Source organism: Camarhynchus parvulus, chromosome Z (assembly GCF_901933205.1).
Source record: "Camarhynchus parvulus chromosome Z, STF_HiC, whole genome shotgun sequence".
NCBI classification, from domain to species: Eukaryota; Metazoa; Chordata; class Aves; order Passeriformes; family Thraupidae; genus Camarhynchus; species Camarhynchus parvulus.
The window spans coordinates 45,759,775-45,783,930 of NC_044601.1; the positions used below are offsets into that span (position 1 = coordinate 45,759,775).

The 24,156-nt window shown below is 39.4% G+C and overlaps 2 protein-coding genes across 2 annotated transcripts; one reads left to right on the plus strand and one right to left on the minus strand.

Annotated features, from left to right (window-relative positions):
• Positions 1–115: 115 nt before the first annotated feature.
• GFM2 (G elongation factor mitochondrial 2) lies at positions 116–18,072 on the minus strand. The gene is made up of 22 exons (XM_030969514.1): positions 17,570–18,072; positions 17,289–17,380; positions 16,901–16,990; positions 16,276–16,360; positions 15,233–15,278; positions 14,170–14,267; positions 13,012–13,137; positions 12,709–12,797; positions 10,427–10,515; positions 10,141–10,201; positions 9,859–10,044; positions 8,110–8,190; positions 7,246–7,394; positions 6,570–6,710; positions 6,390–6,489; positions 5,674–5,863; positions 4,406–4,482; positions 3,767–3,905; positions 3,462–3,647; positions 1,909–2,024; positions 1,486–1,668; positions 116–1,036 (listed from the first exon to the last, which is right to left on the minus strand). Exons 3-22 carry the CDS (start codon positions 16,973–16,975, stop codon positions 908–910), a joined length of 2,346 nt encoding a protein of 781 aa, XP_030825374.1. The 5' UTR covers positions 16,976–16,990; positions 17,289–17,380; positions 17,570–18,072; the 3' UTR covers positions 116–907.
• Positions 17,800–23,755, plus strand: NSA2 (NSA2 ribosome biogenesis factor). Its single transcript, XM_030969521.1, has 6 exons — positions 17,800–18,165; positions 18,390–18,577; positions 20,158–20,308; positions 20,653–20,832; positions 21,910–22,102; positions 23,486–23,755. The coding sequence occupies exons 1-6, from the start codon at positions 18,163–18,165 to the stop codon at positions 23,551–23,553; spliced, it is 783 nt and encodes a 260-aa protein (XP_030825381.1). The 5' UTR covers positions 17,800–18,162; the 3' UTR covers positions 23,554–23,755.
• Positions 23,756–24,156: the final 401 nt, after the last annotated feature.

Below are 24,156 nucleotides of genomic sequence, written 5' to 3' on the forward strand. Positions count from 1 at the left end.
AATTATCATTTTTAACCTTTCAAAAGCAGGGATTCTTCACTGTGAAATCATCAAACTTGATAGAGTCACTAATTCCATACTCTCTAAGGTTGAAGAAAATAAAGCTAAGACATTATTTAAATTCGGAGCAAACTATCTTTTTTATTTCAAAGTATCACTTGCCCCTTTTCTAGGTAACCAGATAATTGCAAACCATAGCAAATCAGAACCATTACAGTTTAATTTACTAATTCCAAAAGGTATATAAACAAACAAATCCATTCTTAATATACTGCAGGGTGGTAGGTAGGAATTAGTCCTGGAAAAACTGCCTTTCTTTTTTTTTTTTTTTGCACAGATCCTACTTGATTTGCAGAAGTATCCATTTCTTACTTGATAAACTTGGGTAAAAATTACACCCAGTCGTGAACTCTGACTCATAACTGGTTTCTACCAGTAGAAGTAATACCTGTAAGTTGTACAATATAAAGTGCTTAATAACCAGATCCTTTGTACAGCTGAAAACAAATCAAAATACAGAGTGCCAAAACTGTAAAGTTATTTCAGTGATAAACAAAACTTCCACAAACTTTATTTACTAGATCAGGAAAACAGTCCCAGTGGCACATTAAGGTAGACTTAGTGCTCATTTCTGTGAAGACAATTTGCATCACTTCTCGTTACAAATGTACAAGATAAGAATTTGCAGAGCAGCAATTTGTGGTTGCATCGCTGCTTTGCAATCATGAGGTTATGCCAGCAGAGCAGAGTCTCTTGAACCTTCCTCCCTGGACAGTTAAAAGCAGTCTGTTCATACAGCTGCTAACTCATCATTTGCCATCACCAGTTGGTCCCAGACGAACACACTGGCGTACATACGAAAATATTTAACAGGAGGACAGAAAACACTGTTCCTAGAGACTAAAGATCACACCAACCCCATCCTCCTCTGAAGAAGTGCACTTTGCTCTTGACTGCTCAGGGCTTGATAACTGGCAAGCTCCAATGTGAAGGTTGCTGAGCCTGATGTTAGAGAACGCAAAACTGTTGAGTAGCCCTGGACAAAATGGAGAATATAGTTAGAACAGGAAGCTGCTTAGACCACAGAGAGAGAAGAAAAAAGTGTCAGAAGTATACTGCAGTGTACTAGTAAGTTAACTTAGTAAGTGAACTTTCCAATACTACTGTATTAGAATTGCAACACATGCATGAGTCAGTAATAATCTTTTTTAAAAACTGTTCTCCATAAAACCTGCTCTACTAGTATTTACTAGTTCTCTAGCTTGCAGCTGAATACGTGCTGGTTTAGCAATTTGGCATAAATTTGACATAAAAGAAAGCTACTCAATTTGAGGACACTTCCTTCTGACCTTCAATAATTAAAATGCAATTTAAAAAATCCATTCTAAATTTACTTATCCATAACTAAGGAAAAGTAAACTGAAGCCAAATATCTTAAAGCATATAAAAAAGATCAGTTTTATCATTGGTAAGGTAATCACATACCATCATTTCTGCTAGTGGAACAGCAGCAACCACAACTCTGTTGTCTTGACGAGACTGGATTTCCTGAATATTACCTCTCCGCTGTGCAAGATCAGCAAGAGCTGCGCTGAGATGATCTTCACTTACTGTGATTTCTAGGTTCATCAGGGGCTCCAGTATTTGTATACCAGCTTTTTTCAAAGCCTACAAGGAAAGGAAGGAAGTTATGCTGATGTACTCCTATGGGCTTTTTTAAAATAAAAATGACATAAGTAATTGTATCACTGAAGCTGACTCAAACTCTCTACTTGCAAAAGCTGTAAATTCCCCAGCACGGGCATTCCTAGGACATTCAAAGAGGAACAATGACCAGATATTGATACACATGTATTCTCCCAGCAGATCATGCTCCTGTGTTCAGAGAAGCTTACAGTTTCACTGTACCTTTTGCAAGCAACGGGAGACGCAGGCTGATACCATTGTGTGCGAGGTGTCTGGGTGCACTGTCAGTGATTGCACTGTCACATCTATATCTTGAACTGGGAATCCAAGCAGAGGTCCTGGGTAGGGCCATGAAGAAGAGATAAAAGGGGGGGAAAAAAAAAACCAAGCTCATTTGTTTTCAGAATATTAAGACATGTGCAAAAAATTTTCAGAATTAACTTGAAGTTTCTCACTTCCTCTTTGCTCTTTCCTTTCCTGTCCTCTCCCCAGGGTGTGGCTACTGGTCATGTTCCTCATTTAGAGGTTTTGTCATTACCTAACTTTACCCAAAGAGACAAAGGAATGCAGACTGATACCTTCTTAACTCTCTTTACCAAAAGCATAGATAATTTTCTGAACCGGAAGCTCCTGAATATACTCATCCAGACAACCATTACCAAAAAGTTATTTTTAAATACATTATATTTTCTAAAGCAAGTCTCTTGAACAAGACATTGTTTGAGAAAGCAGGGAAACCTTTTGCTTAACCAGAAGACAGAATATTTTCTGTATTTTCCACAGTGCCTGATACTAACACATAACCAAAATTCCAGGGGTAATTCAATTCCATAAAGGATAAACTAGTGTCCTAAGGCAGATTACCTCCAACCCAGGACTCTCAACTAGACCAAACTGTCTTAGACTACATATGAGGCCTGAACTACATCTGAGAAAAGAAACATCACTTTTTTTTAACGGAGAACATGGCCAGGTATTTTTATTTTTTTAAAGCACTTAATGGCATCAATTTTAGTCTGGAGACAGTACAGTTCTGAAGTTTCTTCAAGAAGCATAACGAAAGCACATGGTTAAGACATTCTGCAGCCAAAGATGGGAGATGCTTTCGAATTCCACAGAACAAATACGAAAAATCACTTCATGCTGGTTCTTAAATTCTCCTTTGTTAATCCACAACCTACTGATTTTACTGTAAGGCAGTTTTTTGTCCACAAGTTACATAAGACTTCCTATTTTTAATTAAAAGTCAAGGACACTTTTAATTTATTCAAGGGCACTTTAATCCTTTAGAAAACAGACTTTCCAATTAGGTAAAGCTTTTTACTGAAAACTCATGGATTTAGCGTATTTGAAAATAAAAAAAATGCATTAGTAACAGTAATAGAAGTGTAATACATGCTGGCCTATGAAACCATTTCTGTTATATCACTATGGTTTACATGATGTCATGAAGTAAATGTCTTATCTCTTAAACCACATTAAAAAATAAATCAAAGTAATTCCAAGCTCACTGTTGAGTGACTGAGAAGACAACAACCTTAAAAGCAAACCAAAGGCATGCTGATTTCCATTCCAGGCAAAGAAAAAAAGACATTTGCCAATTTTTGTAGTAGAATTTTTTGTAGTTTTTGTAATTTTCCTTTGTACCTTACATATACATCAGTTGTACGTTTATGTACTATCTTTTTTTCAAGCTACCAAGCAGTTTTTCCTTCCAAAAAATGGATTCTTACAAAAATGTTAGACCAGTATAGCTGACATAACATTTTCTTTACCTTGAATGCATGAATTTGTGATTCCATTTTCTATAGCTCCTTGGAGTTCTTTGGGCAGTACTTCACTGACATTCTCAGCATAGCTGATGATGGGTTTTGTTGCTGCCCCTTCTCCTGATGTGGGCCTCACCTCTATCTCTGCAGTTACACAGTGTCGTTTATCACCTACTGTTTTGTCCAATATATCTGCAGGGGGAGGAAAAAAATAATACATAAAATTCATCTGAAAGCTACTCATGTGTCATTTAAAGTAAATCAAGCTAGAAAACCAGAAACAAGATGTGCCTTGCATTCACTCATTTTACCTGTAGCTTGGGCAGCATTTAAGATGGTTTCTCGGTATGCTATTTGAAGAGGTCCCAAGTAAGTCTCAATTCCATATTCACGTTTGATTCGGTCATGAATAATTTCTATGTGTAGCTCTCCCATGCCACAGAGGATAGTCTGGTGAGAAGATAATTAAGAGAGAAGTGGAAAAACATGTAAAACTCAGGTTTTAATACAAATTCTTTAAGCAATGACTTGCATGCTTCAAATTGTCTCTTAAAAATGCTTCTAATTCAAACGGCCGTAATACTTCAAATTCTAAGACATTGTAAATCCCTAGATATTGCTCTAAGTCATCTAACATAAAAACCATTTTAGTGAGAGTGTTGTTGCCAGTACTGTGCTCATCATAAAATGGTAATCTTACCTAACCTTAAAGACTACATAATTCAAACCTTTTAAATACAGAATTGTCAAAAACATGCAGAGCATGGGCTGACTTCCTCTGTTCTGTAAAGCACAAGTGCCAAAGACTCTATTTTAGTTTCATACACATAGGAACATTCAGAGAGTCCTTTTTAATCAAGAACACCTCAATATGCAAATGAACTAACTAAAGTGTGGTCTTAATGTTCTAAAATAATGTTATAAGATGAGCAATAGAAGATTCATCTTACTTGTCCTGTGTCAGGATCTGGCTTCACTTTTAAACTTGGATCTTCACGCTGAAGGCAGCTCAATGCATTATCCAAGTCTGTACAGAAATATCAAACATTTTATCTGAAGCGAATTCAGTAATTTGAAGATCAGAGTAAGTGCCTAAATATCACTTTCCTCAAAACAAGCAAAAGAATCCTAGGGGAGCATAGATTTTGACAAAAAAATTCAGGTCAAATTACAAGTAACCAGCAACTTCTAATTTTATCCCCCAAATTAACTGTGCTACAAAGTGCTTGAATTTAATTATTATACATGCTATTTTCAGAGTGATATTTTGTGTTTCTATGAAGACAGACTGGAACCTACAAATTATTAATGAAGCCAGTAAATAACTGATAAGAGAAATGTCAACTGTTACATGATTTACCTAAGTACTTCAAGATAACAAGAAATGGTCCAAATGAAAATGTAAATAATTTTTTATACATGGTTTTGGGTTTTTTTCTGATTCCCCATTATCTTAAATGCTGAGGAAAGCAGTAGAATGATGAACTAAGAGCTAAGACTGCATTCATCATACCTTACAGTCTTTGGGCGAAAACGCCACAAAAGTAAACAAACAAAAGCAAACTAAAACATCCAAACACCACAAAATCAGTAACACCTTATAACCCAGTGGCTCAGCCTGCAGACATGTTGCTCCAAATCTGTTTTCTACCTCACTCCATTCTGTCACACTACACTGGTACTTCCCCTCCTCCTCTTCACTCTCAAACAAGCTCAGCTTTGTTAGAACAAAGATACAGAATTTAAAGGGTATTTCCAAAAAGAGTCATATTACCAAGCCATCTGGTACAGGTACGTTTGAGAAAGACAGTAAGATTACAGGACTGTAAGGATGCAAAGATGAACCCTAACTAGACACAGAGAATTCTTGGTATATAAAGACTTTATAGAGTAAAACTGAGAGTGCCAGCTGAAAAAAACCCCACATGTCATATTTGTACTCAGGACACTATGTACAGCCCACCACTGTAACTGCAGCAAAACTTGGAGTAAGTACCTGCATCCTTCTATTTCTAAATGAAGAACTACTACTTTTCGAGACACAAAAACTAGAAAAGTAGTAGTACCACTACTGCTTGATGCAGTTATAGCAAAGGATATGGACAATCATGATCTGAAGTATACCCTCAGTATAAAAAACACCAGAAAGAACAATACTAGATCACTGGGCTGTTAAGTTTGTTCAACTCACTCATCCAGTTAGGTGGCTGCATCGTACCTTGTTGTCTGGCCATTGAAGGCGGTTCAATGGTACAGAAGAAGACAGGCTCAGGGATCTCAACACCTGCCAGCAGAAGACTGTCTACACCACTCCCAGACCTCTTCTTTTCCCCAGCATCCCTTCCAGCTCGGCGTGCTGCAGCAACAGCTGAAGCCTTTGATGACACTATGGTATCTCCAGTGGCACTCTACAGATCAACATAGGAAGTGATGTGAAAAAAAAAACAACCCCAAACTCAAAATGTATGCCAAAGCTGGTTACATTTTAGAAAATCTGTGTAAATGAGATTCATGCAGCCTATTCAGACAGTAAGAAATTATTAAACTAATAGAACCAAGCACAAAACATTTATTTGAACTTGAAACTGTTCCTTTTGGGTAACCAATTCAGACCATCATTCCCCTTCCCCACAGGAGGTCTCTTCGTGATATTACACTGTATTTTAAGAGTTACAGTATTAATATGAGCCCAACCCTAACAAAATACACCTTCAGCTTTCAGTACTTTCCAATCAGCACTGCAGTTTCCAGGGCAATTACCGATATTTGTAGACTGTGATATTTAATTTTAGGAGGAAGTACATCTAAATGCACTTCAAATAAAGCAAGTTTACATATGTCACCATAATCAAGAACATGAGAGATATGATATCATAGAAGTAGAAAGCACACTAGTGAAACAAGCTCCTTTACAGTATCTGTATTTTTCATTACCTGTTTTAACCCAACAGTCAGAGCAATGTTGCCAGGCATTAGTGATGGTATTTCAATCTGCTGATCAGCAAAAGGCAGGAGCAGCCGGCTCATTCTCTCTCTGAAAGTTAAATTCTCTGTTACTCAGGACTTTAACAGGCATTCCTATACTACATTGAACCACACCTCTATCTTACTCACGTGCAACTTTTGTTAATATTATATACAGCTGACTGAGGTTTCAATGAACCTGAGTAAACACGAACAAAAACTAGTGGTCCACGACATTTATCATGAAGAACTTTGAATGCCAGGGCACACAGGTCATCCTTGTACCACTGTCTGCAAAATAAAAAGCACAACAAAAAGCATACTTGTAGGATTAATCCACTCACACACACATTTATCTAAATTTTCACTCGTTTAAGAGGTGATATGCTTCTTACTGCAATGTTAGTGGACGCAGATTTTCAAAAATTGTAATTTGTACCAAAAAATAATAATCTAAGCAGTTCCACCTCCAATAGGACATGGTATGTAAGATGTTCTGTGATTCAGACAATACTAAGCAGGATTCTTAGATCATGTTTTTGTGAAATGACAATGTCCTCAGATTAAAAAAAGACTAAAGAACTCCAAAGTGCAAGTTTGACAGTTGGAGATAAATGCATCCAATTCCAGTAGAACTAACCAAAACAAGTTCAGTACTCAGGTATATTTTTCTGTCCACACATCTCTACTATTATGTAATACCTAAAGACAGTAAATATTTTTCAAAAATATGAATGCTTTGTTAATATATTTCATTTTCTCCTTTTGTGTTTTCCTACTTATCTTTTCTTCTATTTTCTGAATTTCGTTTTCTACCTGTACTTACAGAAACTCATATGAACGCTCATTAGGTGCAGGCAGGTACAAAGTAATAGCATCCAGTAATGGCTGCACCCCTTTGTTCTTCAGCGCACTGCCACAGAGGACAGGGACAGCCTTCTGAGCTAGCGTGATTCTGCGGATAGCAGACTGCAGCTGCAAAAAACCAATTATTTTCTGTTAATACTTGATCTACAATTTAGTTTCACTCCAGCTATTAGATACTGCTAACCAATCTCCAAAAAGCTAAAAAGTACGTTTGTAAATACAACATCACTCATCCAAAATCCTTTCACTGCTTTTAGCAAGCTCCAAACCATAAATCCAAACATTTAGATGCTAAAATAGAAGACACTGGTTTTAAGATTTCTAAACGTTTCACACAAATCTGCTGCTGTTCTTGTTATAACAATCCTTTGAATTCAGTATGTTGTAACTCACTGCTTTCAATATGCAGTATCTAAAGATCCAACCATTTCAAAGTAGCTGAGATGCTATTTTTGTTAGTGAGAATCAGCAGCTCAGTCACGAACTGCACAGAGTCTACCTGAAAGTTCCATTCACCTTTCCCTAAACTCTTTTGTAGCAGTCTAACTTTCAAAAAAAAAAGAAAACCCCACCTTCCTAAATAAATATACCCAACTTTTAAAATAAAGCCTAGCATGCCTAAGAATCATAGCATATCTTTATAAAATTCCTACTAACTCTGAATATATTGTTCTATATCCACACTACTGTTAATTTACTGCGTAAGATGGTGTGATCTCATCTTATTGAAAAACCTGCAAAATCATAATTTGCACGTGTCAAAGGAAGAATAACCCAAACCCTTGCAATAAGAACTAGTAACACTTGTAAATGTAAAAAATACCTTGTCAGTTGGTATTAAGTCAAAATTTTCACTATTTTCTCCTAGAACCAGTTCAGCAAATTCATCATCCAGATCTGCAACCTTCAACAGAATAGTTCTTTATTATTTGGCATACAGCAGTTTCACAGAAAAGTTACATATCTTACTCACTTAGAATATATAGCTAAACAGAGCAGAAACAAAGCCTTTAAAGACATCAGCAACTATAAACTCAGATCATATAAAATTATGGAAATTAAGGCTTCAAGAAAAGATGGAGAAAAAAACCCAGGGAAGCCTGAAGTAAGCAGCAAGCAACCTTTACAAGCCAACAAATACTGAGCTGGAAAAAACAGACAAGCATCATAGTATTTTGGCCTTCTTCATGTCAAGGGTTTGTAGGTCCAAGAGCATGTCTCTGTTTTCAACTTGTACCAGTTAGCTTGACATGTAACTTAACTCCTTAAACATCTAACATACATCCCTGCACTGTCACAGATTCAGGATACCCAAGCACAGGAAAGCACTTTGCCCTCTCTATTAGCTACACACCAATTGGCCAAATTTTGAAATAAATCCTTCATAAGCAACTAGAAGTCTTATCAAGTTAACAGTTAAAACACAAGAGATAAAGGAAATAGTTCATTTAATTAAGTGAAAGTAACGTGTGCAAAATGGCCAGTATTCAAAATGCTACAATTTACAGGGTTTTGATAAGGAATATTAACAGCATAGAAAGCATTTCAAAAAATGTTTTACAAATACAAGGTTATCTCAATTATCACACTACTGGTACACCCCTTCCTCCTTCAGGAAGGGCCCAGAAAACAAAGGGGAAAAAACCAACACTTCTTACAAACCTTTCTACCTGACAAGACATTTCTTAAGAAAAAAGGCTGGGTATTAATACTGCCATTTCAAAACCTACTAAGTTTGAAAACCAGATTGTGTATATGTTCTACTGAACTTAGAGCAATATAAAATAGATCTCTCCAATCTCAAAGGAAACAGAGCTACCATAATCTGTCTATGCACTTGCACAATGTTATTCAAAGTTTTGTGGAAGGCAGCCCTTCCAACAAAAAGGATCGATTTATTATTGCATTGAGCTGCTTCTAATACAGCATTTAGTGCCATTTTGACCAGGCTGCAACATCCCATCCAGCTTTTAGCTGTCATTTCAGAAGAGTATGGATACTCTGCAGGTTTCAAGTCACATCTGTCATGTTTCATGCCAATGTACCAAATATATTTTGGCATCTAAGACACTACAAACACCGTCTGCTTTTAGCTTCCCCAGCACAAAAGAGACAGACAAATTGTAGGAACTCCATTGGAAAACCACTAATGGGGCTGGAGCGCAGCTGTAGGCCCAGAGAGATGGGTATGTCTGGCTTGGAGAAGCTAAATCAGGATGCAAACACTGTCTCTTACTATTTGAACTAGCAGTAGTGGCCCTGCTTCAGGGAAAACAGAACCAGATTCTCCTCAGAGGTACACAAGGAAAGCACCAGCATGGCAGTCCCAGCTTGCACCACAGTAAAATCCCACTGGACATAAAGACATTATGGTCAAGCACTGGGACAGGCTGCCTACAGAGAATCATCATCCTTTGACTTGAAAACTCAACTGAACAAGCCTGAACAAGTCAACCTAATGCTTTAGGCAGATCACTTAACCAGACACTTCCAGAGGTCTCTTTCAGCCTACTTTTCCTACTGCTCTGAGTAATGGTTTTAAATATATTATGTATTTACTTTAGAACTTTACTTGTTCTATTAAGGTATTTCTTGCATCCTGGACTTCTTGGAACAGGTTTGGATCATCAGTCTCCAGCAGCAGCTTTCGCTCAAAATTTTTTCCATCATCCACATCAGAAGTAGGTTTCCAAATTATTTGCTCCTTAGTCACAACATCAACCAGTCCTCTGAAGGTCTTGGCTTCCCCAATAGGCACCTGCAAATCAAACAGAGACTTTAGACAGATGCAAAAAAATTAAGAAAGTAGTTCCGTTCAAAAGAAACAAAACAAGCATTTAATTTCTAAGCTTACCTGTAACAGTAAAGGTTTTGTCTTCAACTTTTGTTTGATGCTCTCGACAGCATACGTAAAACTACAGAAAAAGATACTAAGTTAAACAAAACTTTATGATATTAGTATGATAGGCTCACCATTCCCTATTTACTGCAAAAATTACTCCTAGAATTATACAATATGCATTTCCATAACCAAAGAAGTATATAGTATTAACATAATTGGGTTGCTCTATGCTTAATGGAAAATGATAGACATGCTCTTTTAAGCTCCTTAACAATGATTAAAACAACTGCCTGAATACCTTGCCCTGCTTTTGTCCATCTTGTTTAAAAAGCAAATTCTTGGTATCTGGTGTTTGTCCGCTTGTCTCCAGACTGTCAAAGTTTGTGCCTAAAGCAAAACACAAAATGGAAACATTAGTGTCAACAGCTGCACTACATGCTCCCCAACACCACTGAAGGTCTGAGTTGAGAGTAGAGAAGGGAACTGTGCTGTCTATTGTGACAATCCCATATCTAGCATCACAGGTGAACTCCAAAAGCAGCTTTGTCTTGTCTCTCAGCTGTTGTCATTTCCTTTTCTGCACTAAGGGCATGCAGGCATAGTGGCAAGGGAATGTGAAGATATACTAAGCATTAGGGGGGGCATATATGGGGAAAACTCTGTAATGTAGTGACTTTATGCTTTACTGCCAAATTACTTAGGCACACACAGGCAAGCATTTCTGTGGCAACACATACAACACTAAAAACTACAGTGGTTTTAACAGTAATTTGTGCACTGCTGGGCCATTTATCATATGTATTTTTATTTCAAAATTAAAGCAGGTATATAGAAACATCAGTTCAGATTCAGTAACAGGCTCTTGCCACTACAATGAATAATGCAAGAATTTGCTACAGAGTTTTAGAAAAAAAACAAAAAGATCTAATTGCTTTGTTTTTGAGGGTGGAGGCTATTACTCAGTTCAGGTTCATATTTAATGGCACCTAAATGTTTTCCAGTAGGAAGTTAAATAATGTGACTTATAGTGATTAAGAGTTCGCTCATCCCTCATCCAGGAAAAACCTATGTCCCATGCACAAGGGATTTCACATGTAACTCTTCTACAGGATTGAACTACTGAAACATTTCATGCTGTAAAAAGTTCAGTTCTAGCTTGCCTCCACCTTTTCTGCGCTCTATTAAAAAGGCCACTGGGGAGGCAGAAAACCTGCCTGAAAATTATGTATTTTCTACATGAAATGTGAAAATGAGAAATTGGCCTATATTAATTTCATTCCATTTGTGGAGCTAGTCAGAAGCATTCACCTCAATCAACAGTTGTAAAAGACAGTAACAAAATAACAAAACCATTCCAAACTTATAATCACACTTGCTGTTCGTTACCACGGAAATTCCTGTGCACTACATGATTTAAAATTAAATGCTCAGCTTCCTGAAGCTGAATTTTTATAAAAGCATTGAGAGAGCTAATACAGAGAAAAATCTCTGTACATTATTTCTGCCTGATTAAAGTCATTAAACACTGCAGGAAAAGTAACTGAGTGACTGGAGGTAAAATCAGAGAAAACTGGGAAGGCACATTCACCCTCTAGGAGAATTTGTAAGTGTGGAAACTACAGGCGAGATGCAGTTGCTATTCCCCAGATAGGATGTGGTCAGCATGCCTGACTTCCCACACAATACATGCTGAGCAGAGTGAAGACACTGTGTCCAGGTTCTGTTTAAATCCTTGCAAGAAGGGGAACTCAATGATACCTTGTAGCTGGTAAGCCACACAGCAGCTGTCAACCAACGGATTAAAAAATAAGACTTCTTGCTGTTGAACCAGGAACTGTGGCAAGATCACAGACATACACCTCCATCTTAAAGGTGATGTTAGATGTAACAGTGATATTACCCAGCTAGAAGGTACGACCACCCCCACTGAACATGATGCATGAATAGTATTAAAATAAATTAAAAATGGGGAGAAGTTGGCTCCTGGGAACTTTTGGGATCAGACAACAGGCTGAACTTGTCTTCATTCCTACAGCGACATCTATTGGGTAAGAACTGTACTCTATCCATGCTGAATGACTACCTCAAGCCAGATTTGGTTAGGGATTAGAGCTGGTTAGTATACTGCTTTGAAGACACTTTTGCAGCCAAATGCTATCACTAGATGTCTTCAAACCTTAACCTGTCACAGTTTTCAATTACATTAATGAGGAGTGCTATTCCATAAACTGTTAAGTCTTAGTCCTTTAAGGGTGCTAACGGTTGCTAGCAGCAGGTAACATACTGCACTGTGAATGCCCAGGGTCCCTCTTAACCTGTTGGCATGTCTCCTTGCATCTTTCCTGAGGCACCTACAGACCAATTAAGGATCCTTTAGAAGGGTGTCTTTCTGTTTGCATATGACCCTGAACAAGGTAGTTGAACCACACTCTCATCCAGTGGATTGTTCAGTGAAGGGTCCCTGGGTCCCCATAATAGAACTGAAAGAGTAATCAAACACAAATGGTTTGAGAAAATCTCTCCCCTTTACCATGACAGACTGCATACACACACACACACAAATATAACAGTTGATTTTACCTCAACACCAGCTGAAGCATCAAATACCGCTACTGCTCCATCTAGGACTCTCAAACAACGTTCAACTTCCACTGTAAAGTCCACATGGCCTAAAAAACAATCTTCCTTTTATACCATCATAATTCAAACAGGTACCATCAATAGGTCCTCACACATTTAAACAACATTTTTTTTCTTTCAAATAAAGTCAAAACAACTTTTAAACCAATTAAATTTTGCACCACATTTAAGACAAAGATGCTCTGTGACACTCCACCTCACCCTCTCTCCCTTAATAACATGAGTGCAACTAAAGAACAATACCTGGGGTGTCAATCAGATTGATTCTGTAGTCCTTCCAGTCAAATGTAACAGCAGCAGACTGAATGGTAATACCACGTTCTCGCTCTTGTGCCATAAAATCTGTCACTGTGTCTCCATCATCAACATCTGCAAACAGAAACCAGGACTGGGTAGGTAATCAACTCAAAATCTGAAATCATCTTTGAATAGAGATGTCAAGAGAGAATTGGAAATAGTCTCTCTTACACATATATATAAAAAAAAATAAAAATATATATATATATAAGCTATGAAAATTAGCCTTTTTGAAAACATTACAATGCCAGGTTATTTACCCAGGCTTCCTTTCCTAGGAATAAATGCCCTGCAAGTGAAAGACAAGCTATTCCAACAACTTTTTTGTTGTTCTTCTTAATCCCAGTAGCACCATGTGCATCCTAGAAACTAAACAAAGTCCAAAATCATGAACAAACTACAACTTTAAAAAACCTGGCTGCACTCACTGCATGGAATGTGACTGACATTTTGAAATTTGGTAATCAAAAGGTAATTAAGTCAAAAGTAAAGTACAAACAAACAAACCACCAAGTAAGAGGTTGGGCTTTGCTTACTTTTTAATAACAAGAGAAGCAGTTCATATTTTTAAATTAGTGGGATCCCAAGTTCAACTGCTTGACAAGCTGAACATCTTCTATCAGTCATATACAGTTGAGAACAGGGTATAAAACTTAAAATGTCAAAACAAAACACACACAGAGGCTGCTGTGACCATTTCACTCTTGAAGAATTCTATTAAACTTGCTGTAGCAAAGAAGTCTTTCTGTGTCATGGCTTTCAAAAGAAATGGATACTTTTTCTTACTCTGCCCTCTTCACAGGTCAAAAGAGAACTCAACAAACTCCTTTACCAGAATGGCCAATTAGCAACCAGCAAAATAAGGAGATTCCGCAATTAAATGTTAAATAAAACAACATGCTGAAAGTAAAAGAAAAATATCAACCTATGATATCTGAAATCAAAACTGCCATAGTGCAAAAAGGAACATCAAATTCAATTAAACTGCAGCACAACTTTGGAACAACTGCCTCTTACATGAGGTATTCCATCAGCAACTGTACTGCACGTAATTGTACACTATAAATTTCTTAAACCTATTGAAATACAAAAAGCATTTCTAACCTCCAAGTGTTCTTATATATCCAGAATAATACAGCATTCTCTCTGTTGTTGTAGTTTTGCCTGCATCAATGTGGGCCATAATGCCAATGTTCCGGATTCTGCATTAAGTGAAAACATTGTGGTTAGTGCAGTAATTTTTTAAGCCTGTGATAATTCTTATTTGTATAGTTAATATTCCCCAAGAACAGCACACCAGATTAATAGCATTGTTTCTCTGCTGCATATCTGATATAGTGTACACTCTAACACTGAAAAATGTCAGTATTGATATGGTGGATTTTCTTCAAATCAGTAGTACTGAACAGTGTTGCAACAGGCTTCCAAGCTCCATTTCATGGAAGGCCCCCTCTTGGGATCATGCTCACCCATCTGCCCTCCTGACAAACAGAAACAGCCCCTCCTCTCTCTTGCCCATCCCAATCCCTGACACCTGGTGCTCTAAACAACCTATTGCATATATATGCTTTACACCCCAAATACAGCACACCCAAGTTCCCATGAAGCTGTCCTGGATCTGGTTCAGCCTACTCTTCCTTCCTGACGTACCTCACCCGCAGCTCCCAGAACTGCTTTGCTTGCTTTGCACAGCACAGGCTTGTGATCAGCCCCCATGTTCACCACTAATGCTGCCTTGACCTCACCCTCAGGTACACAGTACCCTTCCAAGGGAACTTCAGCCCTGAGGCACTCCTTTGGCAGCTTAGCCCCTAACTGCCTTGCCCTCATCAAACGTGCCATGAAAACAAAGCACACAGCCCTGCCCACTGCAGCAGTCTAGCTGCCAAGACATCCTTCCCCCTTCTCCACCTCCCAGCAATACCATGGATTTGGAGCTTCCCTAACAGCCTGGCTTTGGTTATGATGGTGCAAGCAAGGGACAACACAGGACCTCTGTGCCACCAGCAGGCACTCTTTATTGAAATGCCACAAGGGTAAAGGTAAGCAAGTACTCACTTTATATCAAACATGCACATCAGATAGGCATGGCAAAAACCTACAGTTCTTTATCACATCAACTGTTCTGACTGAATTTACATGCCAACAATAAACTAGCTTCAGGTACCTGGATATATGAGGATTAATGACAGAATGCAGAGACTTAACATCTCCTGGAAACAAAAAAAAAAAAAAAAAACTTTTCAGACAGAACCCAATGTAGAAATATATTTAAGAAAACTTCTAAAAACCTTATTTACAAAAAGATTCAGAGCCACAAGTCATGACAATCTGTAATCTCTACCACCTCAAATTTCTAAAGAAATTAACCTAATTTTAAATAAACCTCTCCCCATCTCAAAAAAATAGAAATGGTTGAGAAAACAGCTGTAATTTAGAAAAAACAGAACAAAGGCAACACAGGAAAGTATCATCATCTTACTCTACAGACACCTACTTCAGTTCAAGACAACTGTAATGCTGACATTCATCTGAACTGGTGATTACATAATCAATTTAAAAAGTTATTTCTTCTTTAAGCCTTAAAGCTATACAGCATAATTCTCAGGGACAAAAGGCAAGCCGACCTGTGTTGAGAAAATATGGGACTGGGAAGCTTTAAAAGCTATTTTCTAGCAAGATACATTATTTCTCACATAGCTTAACTATAAAATAAGTTATCAAGGTAATTTTTTATGAAACCAGCCCAAAGTCAGTTATTCAAGCCATTGAAGTTGTGTTTCAGGAAAAAAAAAGTATAGTTCATCCTTGATAGGCCACACAGAATTCAACAACATTTAAGCTAACATTCCTTCACCACCTACAGATCATCTGTCTCATCAGAGACACACTGAAGCAGCATCTTACAGGAACCCTTAATGAGGGGTTCCAGCATACTTCACAACTGACCTGACTTCTTAAAACCTGTACCTTTGCTTATTATTGCTTTCTAAAGGTTTTATACTGTGAATCTACTGAGAAAAGAGCAGCAACACAAAACTCTTCAGTCCTTGAGCTAAGTGCTCTATTTATGTTTCATGCATTAAATTCTATAAAAAATGACCAAAAGAATACAATAAAACAAAAAGTGTACAGAAATAGAAAGAATTTCTTATTTTTATTCACTTTTAAATTAATCCTTACTATAAAGAAAACAACATAAACTTATACCTGGTGGAGAACTGTAATTTCTCAGACTGCAGTTTTGCTGTGTCACACCCATAACTCTCATTTTTGTATTTCTGAAATACATGTACTTGAAAGAAAAAAGAATTATAGAGAATGTTAATTGTTACGATGAGGTACTTTGTAGCCACATTTTTGGCAGCTGTAGAAAAATAAACTAAAAAAATCTACAGGAACAGATATTGTTGCTAGGTATTTATAGAAGGTCAAAAAACCAACTATTTAAAATCAGATGCTTGAAGTTGATGTCTACATTGAGGTTTAAACCAAAGTTGATTCAAATAATATTTGGGATAATCAGTAAAAATTTATGGCAGCATCAATATATTTTTCAATAGCCAAAAATTTTTAAATATGTCTAATTACTTGTGTAAATAATTTAACAATGACAAGAGTTAAGCAGTCAAAAAATTTACACAAAATTTACAAATTCAATTCCCAATTCTGAAGTCCCATTCCAAAATGGAAGTATGGATTGTCCCGAGGCCAACTGTTAAAGATAAAAAAACCCAAACAATAACCAACAAATCAATCACAAAAACCTTACTCAGAATAACACAAGTATTTCCCTTGCTCACAGAGGAAGTATCAAAGCTGAGGTAAAGCTCACCTTACTGCACAAACTTGATGACTTCAATGCATTCACTGAAAATTTCTCCAGAATTCTCAACATTCTGCCCCCCATCTCTAAAGCTGCTCCCTGGCAAGGAAAGTAAACATTGTACAAAATGTTGATGACAGGAAATACGCTAACCATGTTCCTCTGACATAACTCAATCACAAAACTTCATTCTTTTTCATGGGAAATCAGGTTAATATTTTTCAGGTTATTACTTTGCAAGTTAAATCAGTGTCAGATCCGTAATAATAATATTATTAAGCCTTAATACTGCAGCATAAATGCACGACCACAAACACTAAATATATTTCTCATGGAAATAATGTATTTCTGCAGGAAACATTAAAGCAGAATAACGAAAATTAGAGTTTACACTCACTCTCAGATAAGCTCCAGAGCATCGACTACCGATGAGCAAGGTGCAAACAGCTTTTCTAGTCTTGAAGAACGAAGGATGGCAAGACAAAATACCTGTTTAGGTCAGAAACAATAGAAAATATTAAATACTATGACCTTTTAAGCATAGCCAAAAGCAGCAGCGTCAAAAGCATTCCTAGATGGCTGCTGGTTATTTGAGGAGACATCACTGTCCAGCTCCCGTGACTCTCTGCTTCGTAGTAGTTTCACAATGCAGAGTAAGGACTCTAAGCACACGCTCACCTCCACTCTCTCATCTTGGAGCCGCACACGTCTCCTGGTGGTGCCGGCGCAGTTTGCTGACCGGGGGAGCGGGAAGGGCGCGCTGCCTTCACGTTGCCCGTGACGAGTCTCCAAGCCGAGCCCAGCCGAGTCCCGCCAAAGGCCGACCCCCGGAGGCTCACTGCAAAGCGACACCGCCTTCCTGGCCGCGTTCCGAACCCCCGGGGCGTTTCGTGCGCCGGCTCCGGGTCACCTTCTGCTCCCGGACCTCCCCCTCGGCCCAGCCCAGGACCGCGCCGGACCTGCCCCGGCCAGCGCAGCCGCCGGAAGGCAACCTGCTTCTGCCTTCCCCCGCTACCTCACCTCCCTCCCGCGTTCCGCTCTCCCGCCACAACCTGACAGACCAGGCAGAAAAAGCGCCTCTTGGACCACTCCCGCTCTGTTTCTCCCCCTCTCCCTGGCCTCGCCAAGCCCGGCGCGAAGCCCTCGAGGGGCGCGGACCGCCGTCTCACCGCCGGGAGGAACCAAAGAGGCGCGCGGAAGCGTTTCCATTCGGGGCCACTTCCCAGCAGGCCCGCCCTTTCCGCCGCGGAGCAGGCCGCGGGGCTGCCGACATGGTGGGAGCCGGCGCTGGGGGATGCGGCAGCCGGGGGCGCGGGGCGCGGGGCCGGGCGGCCGGATGCAAACGGCGCTGCGGGGGAGGGGCGGGAGGCTGCAGGAGGCCGGGTGGGCCCCGCAGTGAGGGTACCGCCGTCGGGCCGCCGCCTCCCCGCGTGTGGCGGAGGAGCCGTCACCGGCCCCTGGGCCGTGCCCGCTGAGCGCGCTGCCTTTGTGCCCACAGCCGCAGAACGAGCACATCGAGCTCCACCGCAAGCGCTATGGCTATCGGCTGGACTACCACGAGAAGCGGAGGAAGAAGGAGGGCCGGGAGGCACACGAGCGGTCCCGCAAGGCCAAGAAGATGATCGGGCTGAAGGCGAAGCTGTACCATAAGCAGCGGCATGCCGAGAAGATACAGATGAAAAAGACGTGAGTGTCTGCCTCCTTTCTGATACCGTCCCGTCATCTTGACGCTTGAAGGATGAGATAAGGCGTTGATATTGCTGCAAAGAGCTCACTATTGCTTGAGTCACGTGTTATGGTCTTTAATAGAGATCGCGCTGTAGAAGGAAGGGGGCTTTGCCGCAGCAGACACATTTCAGAGTCCCTCTCTTTTAAATGAATGTTAACAATTTTGCTGCTAGGAGTACTTCCTGAGACAAGTGTTGATGAGCAGTAACAGTGACTACTGTAATCATGACAAAAAAAGTGAACGCAATTATCTGGAGCTTTTAGATCAGCTGCGTGTTAGTGTAGCAAGAGGCAGTATTTTTTAGTGGTTAATAGCAAATATACAGTAGCATACAAAGTATTTAAGCAGAAGATGAGGCCTGTCTGCAAGGATAAACAGCAGTGTCGAGCATAGACGATAAAAGCATTTTTCTGTAAATTTTATCTGTTATCTGGAACTTGAAATCAAAGCTGTTAATAATGCCTGAAAACTAGACAAGAAAACAGTACTCCGTAGTGTGAAGCCTGTAGGGCAGGTCTTTGTTTATTCGATGCTGGCAGTGAGGGGGATAGCAGCACCACAAACTCACCTGTCTGTTCTTTCCACAGCACTAGCTTTTTTGCTTTTCTTACTTAATGTGCACATTACACTTTCATGGCCTTCATGTTGCAACATACTTTCTAATTACATGATTATGTGAGCTCTTGTGTGTAGCACATTGGCGGTTTCTGCACGCATGAGGTGGTCGCCAGCCTCCTGGTGGTTGTTTTTGATGATGGCTCCTTAGTCTTCCACAGGCTTGAACTTTTCACCGCAGTTCCTGCACATGCTCTGTAAGATCGTTTGCTCAAGTAGCCAGTGGTTAGCTTGTTCTGCTAAATTTACATGTTATTAAAACATGCTTCATTCACATACCCTGCTACAAAGTAACTACTTCTTTCTGCATAGCTCTAGCTTTTTGCATAGCTCAAGCATTATCTTGTTGCCTCGGCATCATTAAGTCTCATTCATTGCTAATAAACTTCATACCTATCCACCGTGTAGTTTTTGCTGGTTTAAAAGTGTAGATAGTTGTTTTCCTCTGCTACTTTTAAAGGTGATGGGTTTATTAACTTGTTATTAGTTTGTGGGTCTTTTCTTCCCCTCAGTAAACAACCTCAGAATTAAAAAAACTTGGCTCCTCTTGCAAACACACATTCCTCACATGTGTAAGCATTGCCATCAAATCTCAGAAGAGGAATAGAATGGGGTTTTTTTGTCAGCAGAGAGGAAGGCTACCCTCTCTCAAAGTGCTTGGCTGTTTGATTTGGGTCACACAAATTCCTTAAAGAGGTGCATGACTTTCTTGTGTTCCTGTCCTGGTAGGAAGTGACAAGATTAAGTGAAATTAATAGTTTACCTTGAAAATTATTTAGTATTATTCCTTAAATATAAATACATAATACTTCACAAATACCTCTTAAAGAAAATTTGAGCAGGCACAGGCTAAGTTAAAATGGTATATCTAAAAATAAGTCTTTTTTCTTGTGCTGTTAGTATTGGTTTTCTTTCTTTGCAGCATTAAAATGCATGAGAAGAGAAATACAAAGCAGAAGAGTGATGAAAAGACACCCAAAGGAGCTGTACCAGCATACCTGCTGGACAGAGAGGGCCAGTCCCGGGCCAAGGTCCTCTCTAACATGATCAAACAAAAAAGAAAGGAAAAAGCTGTAAGTAAATGTATTAAAGTTCAGATACCTAAAATTACATGTAAAAACAACCACTTTATATTGCTGATGCCAAGGTTATGTAACAGCCTCCAAGCAAAGACTGATTAAAACATGAAATCTTGAGTGACTGAACAGTTTAGAACAATGTGAGCATATGCAGTATCTTGATTTTTGGAACTTTTAACTGCTAATTAAAGTAAGTGGCTATGAGTTGCATAACAACTATGGTCTACCCCTTTGCTTTCCAGAAATTTGATTTTATGCTTTGGTTTTTCCCCTTTCATTTAAATATGTGACAGGTAAGAATATTGACCTTTTTTTTTTCTGTTTTACCCTCCTTCCAGGGGAAGTGGGAGGTGCCTGTGCCAAAGGTTCGTGCGCAAGGAGAAACAGAAGTTTTAAAGGTGATTCGTACAGGAAAGAGAAAGAAGAAGGCATGGAAGAGGATGGTTACAAAAGTTTGCTTTGTTGGAGATGGCTTTACTAGGAAGCCTCCTAAGTACGAGCGATTCATTCGACCAATGGTAATGTTTTAGAGCTTTAAAGAACATTTAAGTAGTAATTCTTTTGACTTACTGCTTTGATTTTCTGTGTTAAAGAAACTTTCTTGTGTGATTATGCACTTGATCATTACTCATATAGAACATTCCTGTTAGTTTCCTTGCCAAAATATAAACCTCTAATAGCATGGAGGGTGGGGAGATGCCTCTACAGTCCCAGTCTATGTTGAAATTCCTGCTTTTATTCCTATAACTCAGATGATGCCAGTCAGTTAAAGCTACGAGCTTTTGAATTAGCGTAGGAAAATCTTTATCAAAAATACTTTACATATATTTTAAAGATGGAGGTGTCTTTTTCAAGCTGCACTGATTCTCCGAACTGCAGAAGCCCACTCTGTTCTAGGACTTCAGAAATCCCTCCTTTTGGCTTAAATAAGCTTGAAGCACGGTTGTGACTGTGAAGGGAAAAGCTGTGCCTCCAGCCCAGCCTTTACTTACACGGCTGCAGGAGCAGTGCCCGGGCGCTGTTAGCCTGGCAGCACATAGGCAGAAGAGCTGGATTCAGTGAGATAGTGTTGGTTTTATATAAAGAGCCATTCCTGTTCCGTTACAGGACTCAGCAGTCACTGTGCAGACTGCCCATTGAATTGTTTTTCACTGCTAGTTTGACAGTCTTACACAGCAGCCTTGGAAAGATTTTTTTGACACAGAAAAATTTATGGTACATAATGGTAAAGGACCCTATATGAAGTGCAGGTCACTAGATGAAAAACTGCTTTAGGAGATGGGTATTTCATATTTTGTCATACTTTTTCATGGAACAGAAATTGTCCAAGGCAACAAGTATTATTGTTGGGCAACTACTAAAAATTGACACCCTGAAAACATACATGGAAAGATTTATCTTTTTATTAACCAGATTTTAAAATAAGTCTGTCAATCTACAATAGGCAGATGGCATTCTGTATTCTAAGTTGTTTCATTCTTCCTAGTCTTTCTAAACATATAGAGATGAGGACATAATTCCCAAAGTGTTTAACTAGATCAGTTGTGAGAGTTTAAAGCAAATATTAACTCATTCTAACAATCTTTATGCAACAGGGCTTGCGTTTCAAGAAGGCACATGTGACACACCCTGAACTTAAAGCTACTTTTTGCCTGCCTATCCTTGGTGTAAAAAAGAATCCATCATCTCCTTTGTATACACAGCTGGGAGTAATTACTAAGGGTACTGTCATTGAGGTGAACGTGAGTGAGCTTGGCCTTGTGACACAAGGGGGCAAAGTTATCTGGGGTAAGTAAATTTAACTAGTTATACTGCTGAACTACTTTTTAAAGTTTTTAATCTTCCTTGCATCATGTGTTGTCAAGATCTCGTCCTCTAGTCATAATTGATGGATTGTTAAAAGTTAGGTTTGGGCTGTAGCAGAAGCAACTAATAGCAACTCTAAAAATACGTTCTTTAAGTGTTAATCTTACGCTTTCCTTTCACACTTGCAAAATCAAATTAGATAAAGTTCAGAGCAAAGACTCAGCTTGCTTGCTTGTATATCATATTGAGCAATGCCACAAATCTGTTACCGTGTGTACCATGAACAATTGAATTATTCTTGCAGTGGAAGTTCTATGTAGGAGCCTCATTAACAGATTCTGCACCTGGGATGGGGCAGCCATGGTTGTATGTATGGAGTAGGGAACAGTAGGCTGGAAAGCAGTGCCATGGAAAGGAACGTGGAGGCCCTGGTTGATGAGAAGTTGAACATGGTCAGCAGTCTGGCAGCCACGAGGGCCACCTGTGTCCTTGGCAGGCATCAGCCAGGCAAGGGTGGGGATTGTCCTGCTGTGCTCTGCTCTGGGGTGGCCTCACCTCGAGTGCTGGGGGCGGTTCTGGGTGCCATAGAATGAGATACAAAACTATTGGGGAGTGTCCAAAGGAGGGCCACAAAGATGATGCAGGGTCTGGAGGGGAAGCTGTTTGAGGAGGGGCTGAGGTCATTTGGTTTGTTTAGCCTAGAGCAGAGGAGACTGAGGGGAGATGTCACTGTGGTCTTCAGTGTCCTCACAAGGGGAAGCTGAGGGGCAGGTCCTGATCTCTTCACTCTCATGGCCAGTGACAGGACTGGAGGTAACAGCACCAAGCTGAGTCAAGGGAGGTTTAAGTTGATATCAGGGAAAAGGTTCTTCACCTAGGCTGTGGCTGAGCAGTGGAACAGGCTACCCAGGGAAGTGATCACAGCACCAGCCTGACAGATTTCAAGAGGCATTTGAGCAATGCTTTCAGGCACATGGTGTGATTCTTGGGGGTGTCCTGTACATGACCAGAAGTTGGACTCAATGATCCTGATAGATCGCTTCCAACTTAGCATATTCTGTGATTCTGTGATCTTCATAGGATCAGGCAGACTTCATTTAACAGAGGAGTTCCCTTGGACAGTAGGAAACCTGAGGTTTTTTTTAATCTCAGAATTCTAAATGATCCATTTATAAAAAAGGAGCTTTAATATAATGTTTAGAGAACATAAGTTTGCAGCTCAGTAGAAGGTAGATTTAGATTTCAAAATGCATTTGAGTCCCTGTGCTTTAGAGACTTGTTGATTGAATTTGCCGATATAGAAAAATCTAATTTATAAGAACTGCTTCCAGGTTTTGTACACATGTAATTCCCTTTTCTCTCTAGGGAAATATGCCCAAGTAACTAATAATCCAGAAAATGATGGCTGTATTAATGCAATTCTACTTGTTTAAATTGGATACCAAGTGTTGGATGTGGACACCTACAAAATAAGTGGACTATACCCAAATCTACAAAATCTTTGGAAACTTCAGCCATTCCAGAGGAGTGACCCTACAAGCTGATGAGGAACTTCAGCCAGAAACAACTGCTCACATTTTTATATTTATGTTTGCTCAGCTGAACATTGTCCAAATAAAGAGATTTAATTTTTATTTCCTCATGTGGTATGGATTTGATCTAAACCTTCTTGGTGTTTTTACAATAGCAGTTTCCTTGCTTAAGTATGTTGTACCTAATTCAGGTCACATTCCCATATGGGAAATACAGCCACTATCTCACACAATGTCCTGCTGTAACAATTAAGGTACAGAAGTGGGTGCTAATTTGTATTCGACTTCTGGGAAAGAAGACCTGGGAGGCTGCAGCTGGAATCTTACTGCAGACTGACATTAGAAACTAAGCACCAAGTTTGATACCTGCCCCTGCAGAATCATGGGCTTGGGAACATGTGAGCAGCAATGGGGGTGTGTGTTACAAATGAGTGTTTGAGATTGCTTAAAAAACCACTGGCAAGGGCACCAGAAACAAACATTTAATATTAAGCAACAGCACAA

Excerpts from the sequence above, each read along its gene's own strand:
- GFM2 (XM_030969514.1), bottom strand. The coding sequence starts at position 16,975 with ATGGGGGGCAGAATGTTGAGAATTCTGGAGAAATTTTCAGTGAATGCA. Across the intron at positions 16,361-16,900 it reads CATCAAGTTTGTGCAGTAAG|TACATGTATTTCAGAAATAC; the intron begins GTGAGCTTTACC and ends TTTTCTTTCAAG. Across the intron at positions 14,268-15,232 it reads ATTAATCCTCATATATCCAG|AATCCGGAACATTGGCATTA; the intron begins GTACCTGAAGCT and ends CACTTAATGCAG.
- NSA2 (XM_030969521.1), top strand. Across the intron at positions 18,578-20,157 it reads AAGATACAGATGAAAAAGAC|CATTAAAATGCATGAGAAGA; the intron begins GTGAGTGTCTGC and ends CTTTCTTTGCAG. Across the intron at positions 20,309-20,652 it reads AAAAAAGAAAGGAAAAAGCT|GGGAAGTGGGAGGTGCCTGT; the intron begins GTAAGTAAATGT and ends CCCTCCTTCCAG.